Source organism: Antennarius striatus, chromosome 24 (assembly GCF_040054535.1).
Source record: "Antennarius striatus isolate MH-2024 chromosome 24, ASM4005453v1, whole genome shotgun sequence".
In the NCBI taxonomy this organism is placed as follows: Eukaryota; Metazoa; Chordata; class Actinopteri; order Lophiiformes; family Antennariidae; genus Antennarius; species Antennarius striatus.
Window position 1 is genome coordinate 4,391,282 of NC_090799.1, and position 16,021 is coordinate 4,407,302.

The 16,021-nt window shown below is 45.1% G+C and overlaps 1 protein-coding gene across 4 annotated transcripts in view; it reads left to right on the plus strand.

Moving 5' to 3' along the window:
* The window catches only part of nrp2a (neuropilin 2a), a 54,008-nt gene that overhangs the window by 25,903 nt on the left and 12,084 nt on the right, over nucleotides 1–16,021 (plus strand). For 3 of the 4 annotated variants that reach the window (XM_068308981.1, XM_068308982.1, XM_068308984.1), the window contains exons 6-13: nucleotides 50–219; nucleotides 1,609–1,764; nucleotides 7,861–8,005; nucleotides 9,839–10,014; nucleotides 10,090–10,269; nucleotides 10,359–10,503; nucleotides 15,629–15,709; nucleotides 15,914–16,018. In XM_068308981.1, coding sequence (XP_068165082.1) covers nucleotides 50–219; nucleotides 1,609–1,764; nucleotides 7,861–8,005; nucleotides 9,839–10,014; nucleotides 10,090–10,269; nucleotides 10,359–10,503; nucleotides 15,629–15,709; nucleotides 15,914–16,018 — 1,158 coding nt within the window. The remainder of the gene's footprint in view (nucleotides 1–49; nucleotides 220–1,608; nucleotides 1,765–7,860; nucleotides 8,006–9,838; nucleotides 10,015–10,089; nucleotides 10,270–10,358; nucleotides 10,504–15,628; nucleotides 15,710–15,913; nucleotides 16,019–16,021) is intronic. The other variant, XM_068308983.1, reaches the window with a different exon arrangement.

The window sequence follows — 16,021 nt, forward strand, 5'->3', positions numbered from 1 at the left end:
TAGAAATAAACTGTTAACAGTCATTTCTTCATCATCCACATCCTCATAGCTTTCCACTGTAGCATGGCACTTGGTATGGAGTCGGGGAAGATCAGCGACGACCAAATCACCGCTTCCACAACCTTCTACGACAACCGTTGGTTGCCTCGGCAGGCTCGCCTCAACAATGAGGACAATGCCTGGACGCCTTCAGAGGATAGCAACAAGGAGTATATACAGGTCCGGCTTTCAAACCTCTGCTTTCTAACTTTTTTTTTTTGCATTTTCTGATGAAGATATGACTTTTTATTTATCAGTTTATCAAACAAAGTGTGTATTTAGAATAGAAAGCAAGCAAATAAGATCTTTTGCAAGCATTGAAAGTGTTTGAACACCAGCCAGAAGTTGTTCTGTATGTTTTCTGAAACATATAAAACATGTAGATATTTTGGACTACAAAGTACTCAAATGAAACTTCTCAGGTAACAACACACACATATACACACACACAGGCTACCATGAATCCACACACAATCTCTGAAGGGCATCTATGCAAACATCGCCCTTCCTTCCTGAACAGAATGTCCAGGTCAAACCCTTGAAAGAATAAACTCCATTGCATCAGATGGATATAGGAGAGTTTCTTCCCGCTGATTATGGTTTGCGTAGACCGGAATGATCCAGGGTTGGAAGCAAGGCCAAGGCCTTTTCCTCTGCGGCGGAATATTGTTCCAAACTATTCAGAAGAGTGACAAACAGGATTCCATACCTCCTATGATTCAACGGGAAGAAACCCAGACACCAGCAGCGAGAGACCAGACGAAGTCTAGAACACTTCCAATTCACGAGGACAATAAATGCAAATAATTTGTCTTAGTGATACAAGCACAGAAGAGAGGTCTCAGCCTGTGTAATGTAGCAGCAGGACACACACACACACACACACACACACACACACACACACACACACACACACACGCTGAAAGGAAATGAAGAAACTGTGAACCAATGATAAGGAAGTGTTTCTGCACTCTCAATCTTTCCTGTCTCAAGCGCACACAGGTCCACACATTTGCATGCATGCATAGACACACACATTCACACAGACACACACAAACACACACACACACACACACACACACACACACACACACACACACACACACACACACAAGAGCAATGCAACAAGAAAGCAGCTTGTGATTGATGAAGGTGTTCTTCAGGAATGCATCCGAACACCACGCCATTGATCTTTGCCTCCAGCCTTCCTCCCCTTCCCCACTCACGACAATAAAAAGATACACACACACTCTCACACACACACACACAAAGACAAACACACACACACACACACACACACACACACACACACACACACACACACACACACACACACACACACACACACACACACACACACACACACACACACAGCACCTAAGCTTCCTCAGCAGCAGGACAGCTGCTGTCTGTGTGACGGATAGATACAGCATCTGGTGTGTCTGTGTTGTCCACATCGGTGCTGACCACCATAAATCCCTCCATCTATTACTCTATTCCACTCCTTTCTAATCTCTTCCATCCAGTTATTAACTCTTCCCTTTTTTTTTTTTTTGCTCACTATTCCAGGTTGACCTCCAGTTTCTGAAGGTTTTGACAGGCATCGCCACACAGGGCGCCATTTCCAAGGAGACACAGAAGTCCTACTATGTCACCACCTTCAAACTGGAGGTCAGCACCAACGGGGAGGACTGGATGGTCTACCGTCACGGCAAAAACCACAAGGTAGGCCCGCACAGGAGATCACACACACTAGCATCCAGTAAAACCTACCTGGTTGGTTTTACATAGCTGGTCCACAGTGGATTTTACATAGCTGGTCTGCGTGGATTTATTCCAAAAACGATTTTAGCATTTAGCAGCTAACTCAGACAGGAAGTGTCTTTAAATTTGTGACATCCAGAAACTTCTTAATGTCCAAATACAAGAAGAGAGGAGCCTTTGTTGTGGCTCCAGAGACAAAGTAATGAAAAAGAATGACTTCGCAAAGCCAGGATATGACTTTAATTTTAACAAGATGCCCTTTATCACTTTCATAATATCATCATGCCCAACAACTGAAGCTGTTGTGTACGTGCCACAATATCACTCGGTTGAACATTCCTGGAAGGGGCCGTTCCCCTGGTTGGACTGTTAATGAACCTGAGTCACCACCCGAGTCACGAGGTACAGAAGGAGGGAAACGGGAGGAAGTAATAGAGATAGAGAGAGGAGGGGAAGCTGACAAACAAGAACAATGGAGTCCTCTGTGCGCCCTTATCTGGAATTGTATTATTCATCATCTCTCTCAGCAAACACGGGCTGGAAACGCGTGTGGAGTCAAACCAGGTGTGGATGAAGTGGGTTCGCGTCACGTTTTACCCCCTCAACCCGGCCTCGTCACAGCCGTTCTTGTATGTTTGTGAGTTTGTTTTCACATACGTGTTTGTGTACGGATGGATTTTATATGAAGTACAGGTTGTTGTTGTGTACAGGAAGCCCACCCTGCCCCCTCCAGGGGGTAAAGTAACTCACATCTGGGTTAAGGTCGCTGTGGATTTCAAGCAGAAAAATACAAAGCGGCACCAGTGGGGGAGCATGAAGGGGGAAGGGGGGCGTTAATCCACACAGACTCTTACTCACATGGACCAGGACCCCCCTCCTGTGCACGGCACTGATTGGTTTGGGTGGGGCCAGTGGGGGGTATTTGATGTGGAGATTATTGAATGAAGCATGGATTTGACTTAAAAAGCCAACATCTGTGCAATTTATAAGAAACCCCTCCAGATGCCCCCCTACTCCTTACACACAGAAAACCCCCAGTAAAAACCTCTGACTGATCTCTCTGGGGATGTGTGTGTATATGTGTGTGTGTGTGTGTGTGTGTGTGTGTGTGTACTTACACGGTGCGTGCCAGTCTGTCTGTACCGTGTAATCTGAGTCCACTGATAGGTCTGCGTAGAAAAAAAAAATGTTCAGACACTTTCAGACATGAGCTCAGACGGCGCATCAACATGCATTTAGGATGCGTCTGCTTGAGCTATGAGTGGCTGTTTTGATGTTTTAAATCAGTTATGATTTGAATTTATGCAGGGGGGGGTCAATAAAAGACATCGGATTTGGGTTTATGGTGTGATTTCTGGAGTGAAAAATGTACAGCTCAGTGGTTTTTTGATAGCTGCGGCTAAATCCAGGAAGTCAATGCCTGAAAATGTCAAGAACGTAAATGTCTATTTGATGAAATACATCATCTGTATTTGATCATAAAGATGAAAGTTACACCGTTTCCTGAATGTGCAGATTCTGCCTTGAAATCCTCGATGATTTATTGTGCGCTCAGGATCTCTGAGGCATCTCAGGTAACGCAGGAGAGAAACTGCAGGTGTGTCCGCAAGTAAAGTTTTTGACAAATGGCAGACTGAAAGAATCCTATGGTGCATTGCACTTCTGATTTAAAAGCGTTCAGTGTGGTCTGAGCTTTGCGGACCAGGTCGATGTATATCAAGTCTATTAAATGAACCCAGTCTATTACCTGTCTGAATTTAAAATGAATTAATGAGTCAGGTTCTCTGCAGATGAATCTTCAATGACTGTTAATCCAGCAGTGCTGTGGACCCCCTCCCCCAACAAGAGCCCTTAAGTGGTTGAAGCTCAGTTCTCATCAGGGGTTCTATAACAACTGGGATTTGGGTTTTAATTGTCATTTAGTAGTTTGCTTGAAGCTAATGTGGCTTTGGAAGCGAGTTGCCGTTGGTAACTTGTTGGATATGAATCACACCTGAATTAAAGGATTGGCTCGGCCGCCCTCTCATCGCTGTGTTTGTTATTGGGGGGAGAGCTTGTCGTGGTTTATTGTCGAGATTTTGGTCCTTATTTGCTGTGTTAACAAAGACAGAAGGATTTAATGCCAGTAAAGGTTATTTGACAGAAAGGAAGGCAAAGAGAGAAGCTGGAAAAGGAAAGGCATTATGGGAAATAATGTTTTTTTTCATGCTGTAGGGAAAAAAACACCAGCGCTGCAGATTGGAATCACTTCAGTCACACCAGCAACCAGGCTGTGTGTGCGTGTGTGTGTGTGTGTGTGTGTGTGTGTGTGTGTGTGTGTGTGTGTGTGTGTGTGTGTGTGTGTGTGTGTGTGTGTGTGTGTGTGTGTGTGTGTGTGTGTGTGTGTGTGTGTGTGTGTTAGAAAAAGAGAGAGAGTTTGTACTCTTTCTCTTCATGCCAACACATTTTCAGCTTGACACCCATGTGACTTGTTAATTCTAAGTCACACTCGTCACATATGCCCCTCATTACTTGATTAGATGCTAGCTCACTTTGGAATTGCACGTCACTCACACACAGACACACACTCGCACTTTGATTAAAAAAAATTTTTTTTTGCGATGTAATAAAAACACATCCTTTGTGCACAAAAATAGAAGTTACACCGTCTTCCTCTGATGAGGAAAATCCCATCAGCCCCGGTGTTAACCAAGCACTGTGGGGCTGTGAAGAATGCATCACACACACACACACACACACACACACACACACACACACACACACACATTCATTCCAACACACACATTCACAAAGTAACCTGGAAAAGGAAAAAACCGCCCACGCAGCATTTCATCCTGCTCCTCCATCACACACTGTCACACACTCTTTGTTTATAAGTTACACATTCTCCAAGCTGATGCAAACATAATTCTGCATATGCTCACATATATAAAGACGCACACACACACACACTCCTCTAAGAGGAGCGGAAAGCTGGAACCAGATCCAACAGTTAACGTCTTCATCCAGCCAGCAAGGGAGAGTCAGCGTGGGGGTGGAGGGTTATAGTTAACGGCTGGAGAGAAAAAGATGGAGACAGAGGGAAGACGTAGAGCAAGAAGACAGAGATGACAAGTGTAATGGACAGAGAAAGAGGCCCGGGACTGAGGAAACGGTGCAGCAGTGAGAAAAACGGCTGGGAACTCTGTAATGTCTTGTGCAGAGTTTGCTGAGTCTCCCTGTGGTGCCATCAGCCTGAAGGAGAACGCTGGTGAAGGAAGGGAGACATGGTAAACGAATCAAGCTACGTATGCATCCATCCATGCCTCATTATCCTGAGACAAATGTTCATTTTAACGAGACCCTAGAAAGTTAGTCTGCTTTTTTTTAACCTCGAACATTGCGTACAGTAATACCTCGAGATATGAGTTTAACAAAAATATAGATGGAGTGGCAGCTCGAATCTCAAATAACTCGTATGTCGAGCAGCTTGTATTTCGAGTTACTACTGTGACCGCATTCTCTGGAGGGTTCATCAATAGTTAAATACCCATGGTGCCCAAGTCCCGCCATTGTCCACACAAGAATGTCTGACCGTCGCTTTTAGCTCTGTGTGCAAGTGCGTGTGTGTGTGTGTGTGTGTGCGTGGGTGTCTGACTAAGCAGCACTTCGTTATATTTTCATGAATCTCCTCACCGGGAGACACAACATGACACCGTTAATTATTCAGCTTCAAACTGTCACGTGTCAGTCCGGGTTCATGCAGACACACACCGTCTGTCGCCAGGCAGATTAGAGAGGCGGAGCCAGACGGAAAACAGCTTTGAAGAAATTTGTCAGCTTTGAAGAAATTCGTAATATCAGCGTTTTCCTTTTTCTGAGGGATATCCTGGTTGGTTAAAAAGTAACCTGCTCATCAAAAAGTTGGTCAATGACCAACCATCTGCTTCCCCCAGGCCAGTGAACTTTGGGGTAGAGCGAAGGGTCAGGGGTCAAATCATTGACATTTCAGGTAGTGAAACCGACTTTTCTTTGTTTCAGCTCCTCCTCTTTCAGTTTCTGGAAGCCGATCATTATTGTCTCAGTAACATTTATCATGTTCTTTTACTCTGGAGCAGCTTCGCCTCTCTGTCATGGAGGCACCTCACGCGATCGCTGTGAGATATTTCTTGGACAAATGTTTTTCCACACAATTTTTCACTTTTGAACTGTGTATTTAATTACGTTTCTTCAGTTTCCAATTCATCACTGAATTAATTAAATGACAAAAGTGGCGTAATAACAAAGCTTTTTTTCAATTAGTTTGCCTTCATGTGAGATATTTCCTGTTTCGGTAATGAATCTTCTCTTCCACATTCTTGCGTTCATCTTCCTCATCGAGTTCAATCCGTTGCCCTCTGTTCAACCTCTTCTTCTTCTCCTCTTTCTCACACCCGCCTCCATCTCTCTCTTCATCTGTTTTTAACTATTCTTCTGAGGACTCTCCCAACCCGCAGTTACTTTATGTTTTTCCTGTCTTTGCTGTCCCTCCTCCCTTCAGCTCTTTGTTTTATAGATAGAATATCTGGGGAGCGGTAGAGATGGGTCCGTTGTATTTCAGGGCGAGGCCTCATTGTGTGCATAACCCCCATAAGAGCCCACATCCAACGGTTGGCCTCTTAGGTAAACATAATGGCCATCTATCCGCACATTCAGCGCTGATAGACCCGCTTATCTGTTCAAACACTCATGCTGCTTTGTATTACCAGTGTCAGCACCACTTGATTAAATCAGGCCGTGCCCAAAATCAAATAAAACCCCTCAAGTAGGATTTTAAAATCATATCGCTCATATTCCCGCTGGATAAATGGTATTTCTGGAATATGGTATCATTCTGGAGCTACGTGCCAAAGAGGGAATTTAACAAATGGGTCATGTTGCACCAGTACGGAATGGTAATATTTTTAGCCTCTAAGGGAAACCGTCACTTGGTATGATAAACAATATTATCAAAAAATGAGGGGATCAAATTTTTATTATATGGGAGCTCTTGATCTTCCCATGCTTGGATCAGAGTAAAAGAGAAATCGTGTAAAGGATGCTTTTTAAGGAAATGATGTTTAATCTTTAATTTGGCTGCTGGTAGCGGTTGTGTCTCCATCATTCCGTTTGTTTGCTCGAGCTGTGACGATACGGGATGCGGTCGCCCTAATATCCGACAGTCGACGGCCGGTGAATGACGCCGAATGGTAGAAACGTGTTTGTTTATCTGTTTCCAGTTTGCGGCCGCCAACAAGGAAGCAATGAGGGCAAGAGAGGGAGAGTTTGGAGACGGCAATTATACTGTTTTTGAAGAAAATTAAGATGTGGCAGATGGAGAGATGAAAGAGTCGTAATTACAAAGAGGAAGTTCTGGTTTCAGGAAGGAAAGAAAGGAAGATTCATGTCTGTCATTGAATGCCCCCATCTAACACCCTGGAGAACCCCCTGGAACATTGCTTCCTGCCCAAAACAGGAAGTAACCTGACCACCCTGGCTACATGTGCCCTCTGACCCCCACTGTGCCCCCCCCACAGCACTTAAGAGGAAGTGGAAAGAAGGGCGTGTCCACAGAGAAGTCAATGTTGATGCCTTTGACGGAAGTTAAATTCACTCGCCCACCTGGACAGACTTCCTGCTGTTTGACAACCAATCGTGTTTGGTTATGTCAGGTCGTGTCTCCTGCGGCGACTTGCGGCCACCAGCGTAGAGGTGTGTGTGTGTTTGTGTGTGTGTGTGTGTGTGTGTGTGTGTGAGAGAGAGAGAGAAAAACTCATCCATCGCCGGGCTTTCCCAGCCTCACAGCACCGAACCTTTGACCCCAAAACACATCGACAGCTGGGATGGTGACACCGGATCTGTGTTTGGGTTGTCTCTGCTTTGTCCGAGCTGCTACTGTGTGTGTGTGTGTGTGTGTGTGTGAGTGTGTGTGTGTGTGTGTGTGTGTGTGTAGTCAAGCAAAGCAAGGATGGAGTAGGAGTTAGTAAGGGTGTGTGAGAGGAAGAAGCGATAAGTCTGTGTTTGTCTTTAATTTGTCTTTTATTGTCTCGCTTCTCCCAGATATTCCACGCCAACACAGATCCTTCTGAGGTGGTTCTGAACCGGGTCCCGCAGCCAGTCTTAGCCCGCTTCGTGCGAATCCGACCACAGGCGTGGAGGAATGGCATCGCCCTGCGCTTTGAGCTCTATGGATGTCAGATTACAGGTGTGTATAGTCGGTTGCTTTTTAATCCCACACTGATTTATTGTAGTCTGAGAAACATTTTAAGGAAAACAAGAACATTGGTCGACCTTTATTTGTCCGCTGGTTCTTTAGGTACTTGAACTAGGAACACCTTAAAGTTGGTTTCTCTCTGGATCCGGTTTCTCGTCTGATTGCTGGTTCTTTTATTTTTGAAATGTGAGGAACTGGTTTGAGACTTGACACCAGATCTGACCTCACTCTAATGTTTATAGTCAAATATTTTTAGTTTAAAGAAACTTTGGAGAAACTTGAGAATAACTTTGGGCATGAAGAGACTTGGATCACACCGTGTGGTCATGTGATGTTTGCTTTTATTTGTTTTCAGATTTTGCAAGGTGAGATAAGGAAGTAATGAACAAATTTTTACTTTTAATGAATTTTTTTTTTTTTTTAAAAGACATCAGCAAAAAAAAATAACTTCCTAATTCCCACACCTTCACTCCCTTTCTTTAAATATTGGAATGCTTTTGCTAATTATAGGAAACTTTTCCTCTATTGTTCCTCTACCAGAGGCAATCCAGTGTCAGAACCCTCTCCTGACACTCCCATTCTTCTTCTCCCGCGCTTCCTTTCTGTCTCAAACTCCCCCAGCGCCGCATCTTTTATCTCTCATGGTTTAAGATTCTTTTTTGATGTGCTCTCTTTGCTCTGCGAGCTCCTCGCGATCTGGAAATGAGTCCCGATCAATCATTCATTGCTCCCCGCTCGCTCTTACATCAGGAACTGTGATTCGATCCATCCGCTATTCAAATAGCTATTAGCTCTTACAGTACAGGTACATACACACACACACACACACACACACACACACACATGGTTTCTAAATATAGCCGGTGACCTCAAAAGCAGGAACACCCTTTGAAATGTACACAGACACATATACACTGTGCCTTTAATTCATTATTTACACCTCCTGCTTTTATAGTGACATAACGGCATGAAACTTTGATCTGCGTTCTCTTAAACCGTCAGCACAACTAACATCTTCTCCCCCCTCCCCTCCCTTACTCATGCCCTTCCTCTCGTCCTTCCATACTCCTCCTCTTCTTCGAGCTCTACCCAGCTCCCGCCCTCCTCCGCATTCATCCGTCACCTCCACTCCTTCGTTTTTCCCCCGTCTCTCCTTCCCTCTCCTCCCTGTTGGACTCTCATCTCTGTATCTTGCCCACCTCCCAGTTTCCCCGAGCACTCATCTCCTGCTTTTTCTTCCCCACTCTTTCTGCTCTCTACTTCCCTGCCTCCAGACTCTTCATATTATGCCTTTCTCATCCTCTTAATCCTTCCTCCCCCCTCTCTCTCTCACACACACACACACACACACACACACTCAGTGCTGCTCACTCATCCTCATCTGAATATGTTTCATTTCCAAGTGCTTTTACTTGTAAGGTGGAACTTTGTCTCAGTCGGTGGATGTTCATAAAATGTTCGGCACGGCCAAAAGACAAGCGATTGCATAATGAATGACAGCGAACGCAACACAAAGATGCAACCCTAACGTGGGCTTTATTCCCACTAATTAGGATCTATACTGAACATGAACACTGCTGTTCTAAACATTATTTCCTCCCTTCTCTTATCAGTTGTAGGCTCTCACCCTTCATGCTTACACACCACTAATGCAGTCCTGCAGCAAAGCTTAACAAACCCCCCCTCCCCCCGTCCTCCCCCTCCTCCGGGTGGGATTGTGTGCACTAGAGTGAGCAAATGTTAGGTCATCTTCAAGATTTCTCTTTCAGCCCCCTCTAAGGCAAAGGTTAAAGTTATCTCTGCCCTTCCTGCTTTGCCTTCCAGATGCCCCCTGTTCCACCCTGCAGGGGCTGATGTCCGGCCTCCTCCCGGATGCGCAGATCTCATCCTCCTCCAGCAGGGACATGGTGTGGAATCCTGGGACGGCGCGTCTGGTGGCCAGTCGCTCCGGCTGGTTCCCGGCACCTGCACAGCCCCTGACCGGAGAGGAGTGGCTTCAGGTGCCGTAGGATTTATTAATTTCTGATCTGCGTGAAATATACTACTATATATTTACTTAACTTTAAACTCCACAGGTGGATCTAGGCGTGCCTAAAACTGTGCGGGGTGTGATCACGCAAGGAGCGCGTGGTGGAGATGCAGGAAGCGGGGCGACCACAGATAACCGTGCGTTTGTCAGGAAGTACAAAGTAGCCTACAGTCTGAATGCAAAGGAATGGAATTTCATCATGGACAGCAAGACTAGCCTACCTAAGGTGGGTGAGGGAGGGAGAGATGGGCAAAATTCTTTTGTTTGCATCCAACCCAATGACCTCACACGTCTGTGTTTGTGTGTTTTGGACAGATTTTCGAAGGAAACACACACTATGACACCCCGGAGCTGCGTCATTTCGAAGAGACGGTCGCCCAGTACGTCAGGCTGTATCCGGAGAGGTGGTCCCCCGCTGGGATCGGGATGAGGATGGAGATACTGGGCTGCGACCTTCCCGGTAAGACATTTCTGCTGTTGCTTTACTTGTTGGATCGTTTTAGATGTGATCATTTTGCTGGCTGGCTGAAATATTTGGCTCACGCTGTAATGAACTAAAGCGATCTGAACAGAACTGAATGGACCTTCACCAGAAAAAGTGATTAGATATGCATGAGAGTCACCAGAAAGTCACGGAAAGGAAGGGGATCCAAACGACGACAGCCTGACCCATTGTGTGATTTGTTCCTGAGATTGTTTCACCTGGAAAGTATGAGTTAAGGCGCTCGGCTCCTGAAACACCAGTTTGCATCAGCGGGGAGTGGATAGGGTTCAGCTTAAAGGAATGCATCCCCAGAGAGAATTCTTTTTCTCTCCTCGCTTTGGTTTTGTTCGCTTTCCAGCGCGGTCTGCTATCCAGATGTGCGCGAGCGCTGCAGAAAACACACACCAGCACTCAGCCCTTCACTATTTACCCTTCCCTCTTAGGGCGAACGTAACAGCTGGGCTGTGCAGCTCAGAATGCTCGATGCTAACACACTAGCACCCGCAGACACACATTAAACCATAGGAAAATCCTTTCCCCGCAGACACACACACACACACACACACACACAGACAGCTGTAATTTCACTGCTGTAAATGCGATAGGCTCTCAGAGGGGTGATTTATGCGTACATGCTCATAGAGATGATGATATCCTCTGCTGTCTCCGTGAAATATTAAAATCGCGTTATTATCACTTTTACGCTTTTAAAAGATTTTAGTTGTTCGGTTTCGCTACATTTTCTTACAGGTAATAATAGAACGCTGGGATTTACACGTCGTCCTTGAACTCGTTTGCCTTCTCCGCTCTAAGCACCTGGCAACTAGTCAGATTTTAACCTCGAAAAAGAACATGTGACCTGCGGGGAAAGACGGGGTGCAAACTCAACAACAATAAGCAGCGAGTACAAAGATGGGAACAAAAAGGAAAACACAAGAATCTGAGGGTCAGGGATCAGATTTATGATTTTCATCAGATGGAGGTTTGGCTGTGTGAGCGTCACACATTGTTCACAGACCTCCGAAGCTCAGCTGGAGTAGTGGAGGACTGCTGACTTCCTGTAAATCATTCACTTCCCCTCACACTCAAAACTATTCCCTTCTTTCTATTCACTGTTCTTAAGCCCTCTTTTGAATACATTTCGATGATTCAGGCTCCAGAAATACATTTTTTTTTACCCTTAATCCTGCTTCATGCAGCTTCTGCAGCTCCTGATGAAGAGCTGGGTCGTCTCGCCCAGTTCCTACACATGGGTTTCCGTTTTTTCTTTTCCCACCCAGAGGCCCAGTGCGTGGGTTCATAAATGTTTTTGTTCTGTCATTGTTACCATTCCTCCTCTCCTCTCCTCCACTGCTCTGCTACTCATCACCTCTGTTCTCACACACACACACACACACACACACACACAGCCCCTATGTCGTTTTAGTATGTTTTTTTGCGGGGGTTTTTTTTTTTTTGCACAATCAGCTTGGAAAATGAATTATTCATGAGCTCATAAGAGAAATTTTTGAGAGTAGTCAAAAACTCGTCAGATTTTTTTGCTGAAGGATCATTTTAATTTGTAGAGATGTGTACACACACACACACATACACACACACACAAACACGCAAACACACACACAGTTGTAATGTATGCATCAGGTGTCACACGCTGGCTCCTTTAAAATCCACAGTTCACCTTAAAATCATGACAGTCTGGTCCTCTACTTATTTTGGCTGTTTATTTAAAGGACTTCATGCCACTATAATACATTCTATGCTTGTCGAGAGCTTCCCTATGTGTGTGTGTGTGTAAGTGCGTGTGTGTGTGTGTGTGTGTGTGTGCTTGTGCGCGTGTGAGCATGGATGTGTGTGTAAATGAACCAAGTAGTTAACCCCACATATCCAAACAAACAGCTTCCTCTCTTTCTCATCGTGATGTTTCTTAAGTGTGTGTGTGTGTGTGTGTGTGTGTGTATGTGTGTGTGTGTGTGTGTGTGTGTGTGTGTGTGTGTATGTGTGTGTGTGTGTGTGTGTGTGTGTGTGTGTGTGTGTGTGTGTGTGTATGTGTATGTGTGTGTGTACTCTCAGTGCTGCCAAGCAGAAATTTATAGAAAGGCTTTTTACAAAATTAAAGATTTTTTTTTCCTCTTCTCTGACATTCTGCTGAGTCAGACTCTTTGGACATGAGTGCTGTCTTTTGTGCGCAGACACTCAGTCCTCTCCAGTCTGTTTTTTTGGGGGGGTTTTTGTTTGTGCGTGTGTTTGTGTGTGTTGCAAAAAAAAACATGCAAAAGCATCAATCTGTGCATCTGTGTCTTTCTTTGTGTGCATGCATAGAAAGCTTTTCTGTGTAATTTTACGTGTGCATCTCCGTTATCTATGCCAATAGCTCCCCTGGGTGCAGATTTAGTGTCTCCATCCCGTGCATGATGATGACTTGCATCGTCACCTGCAGCAGTCGCATTATGTAAGACAACGCTCCGCTGCAGAGGGACTTTTCCTGCATTAGCAGACTCTCTGCTGCGCATGTGCAACACGTGGTGGGCCTCCTTGCGGAGCTCCGTGACACGCTCCTCACATCCATCAAGGTCAGGGCTTAGGGCAAGGTTGGCAGGTCACATACGATTGCACATATTATCCCTAGAGCTCACATAAACACACACACACACACACACAAACGCACAAATCGGTCCGGTTCCTATTGCCCCTGACGCTCCTGTCACGCCCTGGAAAGGTCAGCGCGTTTACACCGTGACAAGGCCTGACCTTTGAAAGCACAGCGTGCTCAGGAGCCGGGGAGAATCTTAATGGACTTGTACTTATATGTGTTTAGTTGCATCGACACACAAAAGAGAGTGTGTCTTTGCATGCAGGTAAAGTAGAGGAACTTGGTTCAACCAGGAGAGGCAGAATACAAAGAAGCAGAAGAAGGGTTTTGAAATGTTACCTTCCCAGTCGGACGGCGGTCGTAAGTCATCGAGTAGTTAATGACAGGCATGAAAGACGTGACATTAACACTAGTTTAATGTCAGGCGCTGGCGCCAGCTGTGTCCGACCCTTTCATGTGTGCCATTTCTCCAGCTGGGGCGCCATCGTGCTCATTTCCACACAGGAAGTTCCTTTAAGCTAATCGATTGTGCGCCACGCGGCGCGGCCTCATATGATAACGGCAGTCGCGCTGGAAGAACAGCAGGGGGGCCACGGTGGCACCATTAAAAAACATTCGGCAGATTAAAGTTGTTGATGAATTCGTGCGACTCCCACATGAGAGTAGTTTGCGTTCGTCTCGGGTTTCTCCTGCTCCTGATGAGCTCCGTTTTAAACGACAACGCGGGGGATCGGAGCCTCAGAGGTGTTGGGAAAGCCTCGAATGAATGTCAGTGGCGTGAAATAATATATGTATGCGACTTCAGGCTCCCATTTTTAATGGGTTAAATAAGAAAAAGATGCAACATGTGCATTATGGTGTAATCATGTGTAGCAGTGGGTCTCTAGACCGAAGTGGGGTTCGCATGATCATCTCAGATCTTTGACCCCATCCTCCATGTAAACCCCCATAACTGCAGGTTGAACCCATCTGCTCTCAATAACACGCCGACGACCACTTTCCAACTGCAGCCTGCACAACACATGTTTGTGCACACATGTGAAGTGTTCAACTGGGGAACTCGTCGTTCATTAATGCCTTAATGCGTTAAAATGCGTTGTTTGGCTTCCCAACAGATGAGTGTTCAAATCGGTTTCATTTCTCCTCCCCATATTCGGGATTGTGACTTATGGAGTGCTAGTAACGCACACCATGGCGCACACAAGCACGAGAGATCAGCGTGTGTTTGCTCTGTATCCTCCCCGACAGCCAGTGAGCCGTCCCAGACTGTGATCAGCCTGTCCAAGGTCAAGGGGAGTTTGTTAGCCTCATCCATCCATCGGCCTTAAACCGTGTGTGTGTGTGTGTTAGCATGAGGACATGTGTGCCTGCGTGTCTATATATTTGAGTTAGTGTGTGAGCTGGACACACACTGACGCCTTAGCACCAAGACACAACATGACTGGGGGCCCCTCTTGGTGCCTTATCTGTGATTGCCTCCGTCTGTCTCTGACAGTGTGGGTGGGTTGGAGACAGGAAATGAAAGATAGTTAATATTCGACATTGAGCTCTGGATTTTAGCTTATTAGAATTATTCAAAACCACCTTTTTATTACGTTTATGCGCTAAAAATTTCTCCAAAAAGCACCTTTAGTGTCCTCCCTCTACACTTTTACATTTTTTGCAGTGGAACAGATGTGAAAATATTGGATTAGTCTGTGATACAGGTTGCAATTCAAAAAATGCAAATGTGCCATTTTATATGGGGTTTATGCGCCAGGCTATTTTTTTTCCAGGACCTGTTGCCAGGCAACAAGTTGACACTTCATAAAGTCATTGGTCCAGGCCAAGAAATACTTCAGTGCAAATCTTAAAATTTGATACTTGTTTTGAGGATTTTCAACTAATGATGCATTCAAGCGGTGTCAGAAATATTTGACAAATTAGATCCCTGCTGGGGAAAAATCAAACAACTCAGAAAGTCGAACATTTTGTTACGTGTCACAAATTTGACATCACAGATGTAGAAACATGGTAGAATGAACAATTCTTGATATTAGAAACATATTTTTTATTAGATTCTCACCATTTGTTACTTTCCTGGTAAAACTATCTAGATTTGAGTTAGAATATATATTTTATATTAAATTATTTTAGGAAAGGTCTTCAAACAATATTTTCTCTGCGACCATAAATATTTGGGAAAAAAATACATTTAAAATAATATCCGGAATTATTTTAAGTCGTTATCTAAATGTCTGGGATACAGTCAGAGTGGAGAGTTATTTAAAGGAGTTCAGTGAAGTCACCATAGGTCACTATTTACCCGTCGTTTCTGCCTTTGTTGTTTATCACTTCCTCTCACATCTGTATTTCCTGTCTTTCCATCACGTAGGAAAACGTTACGTTCACTGGCCAATCTCCAAAACAAACACACTGTGATGAATGTGTCTCCTTTACTGTAATCTAACATGTCAGGATCGTTTCACACGACCACCTTTGACCTGAGCCGTGTAACTTTTGCGTCTGCAGAAACCTCCACGCCGGCGGACACCGTCACGCCGACTGTTCCCGCTGACATTGAAACCAGCACGGTCCCCGTTACGACTGCAGGTGAGCGCATGCAAACTATTATAACCTGAAAGCAAAAAAATAAAATAAAATGTGGGATTAATTGTATTATTAAGAAATGTTAACAACAACGATGAAAGGTGTAATGACGTGAAGCGAAGCAGCTGTGAATTTCAGCCGAAATTAATTTGGATTTTTCACGCCTGTATGCCTTTCGGCTTTCGCTCTTCCTCCCCATCGCTGCAGCAGCCACCTCTCCTCCATCAGACAGCGAGTGTGACTTTGATCACGGCCTGTGTGGGTGGACGCACGACCCCAGCGCCCCGCTCCTCTGGTCCCTGCACAGCCACGGTG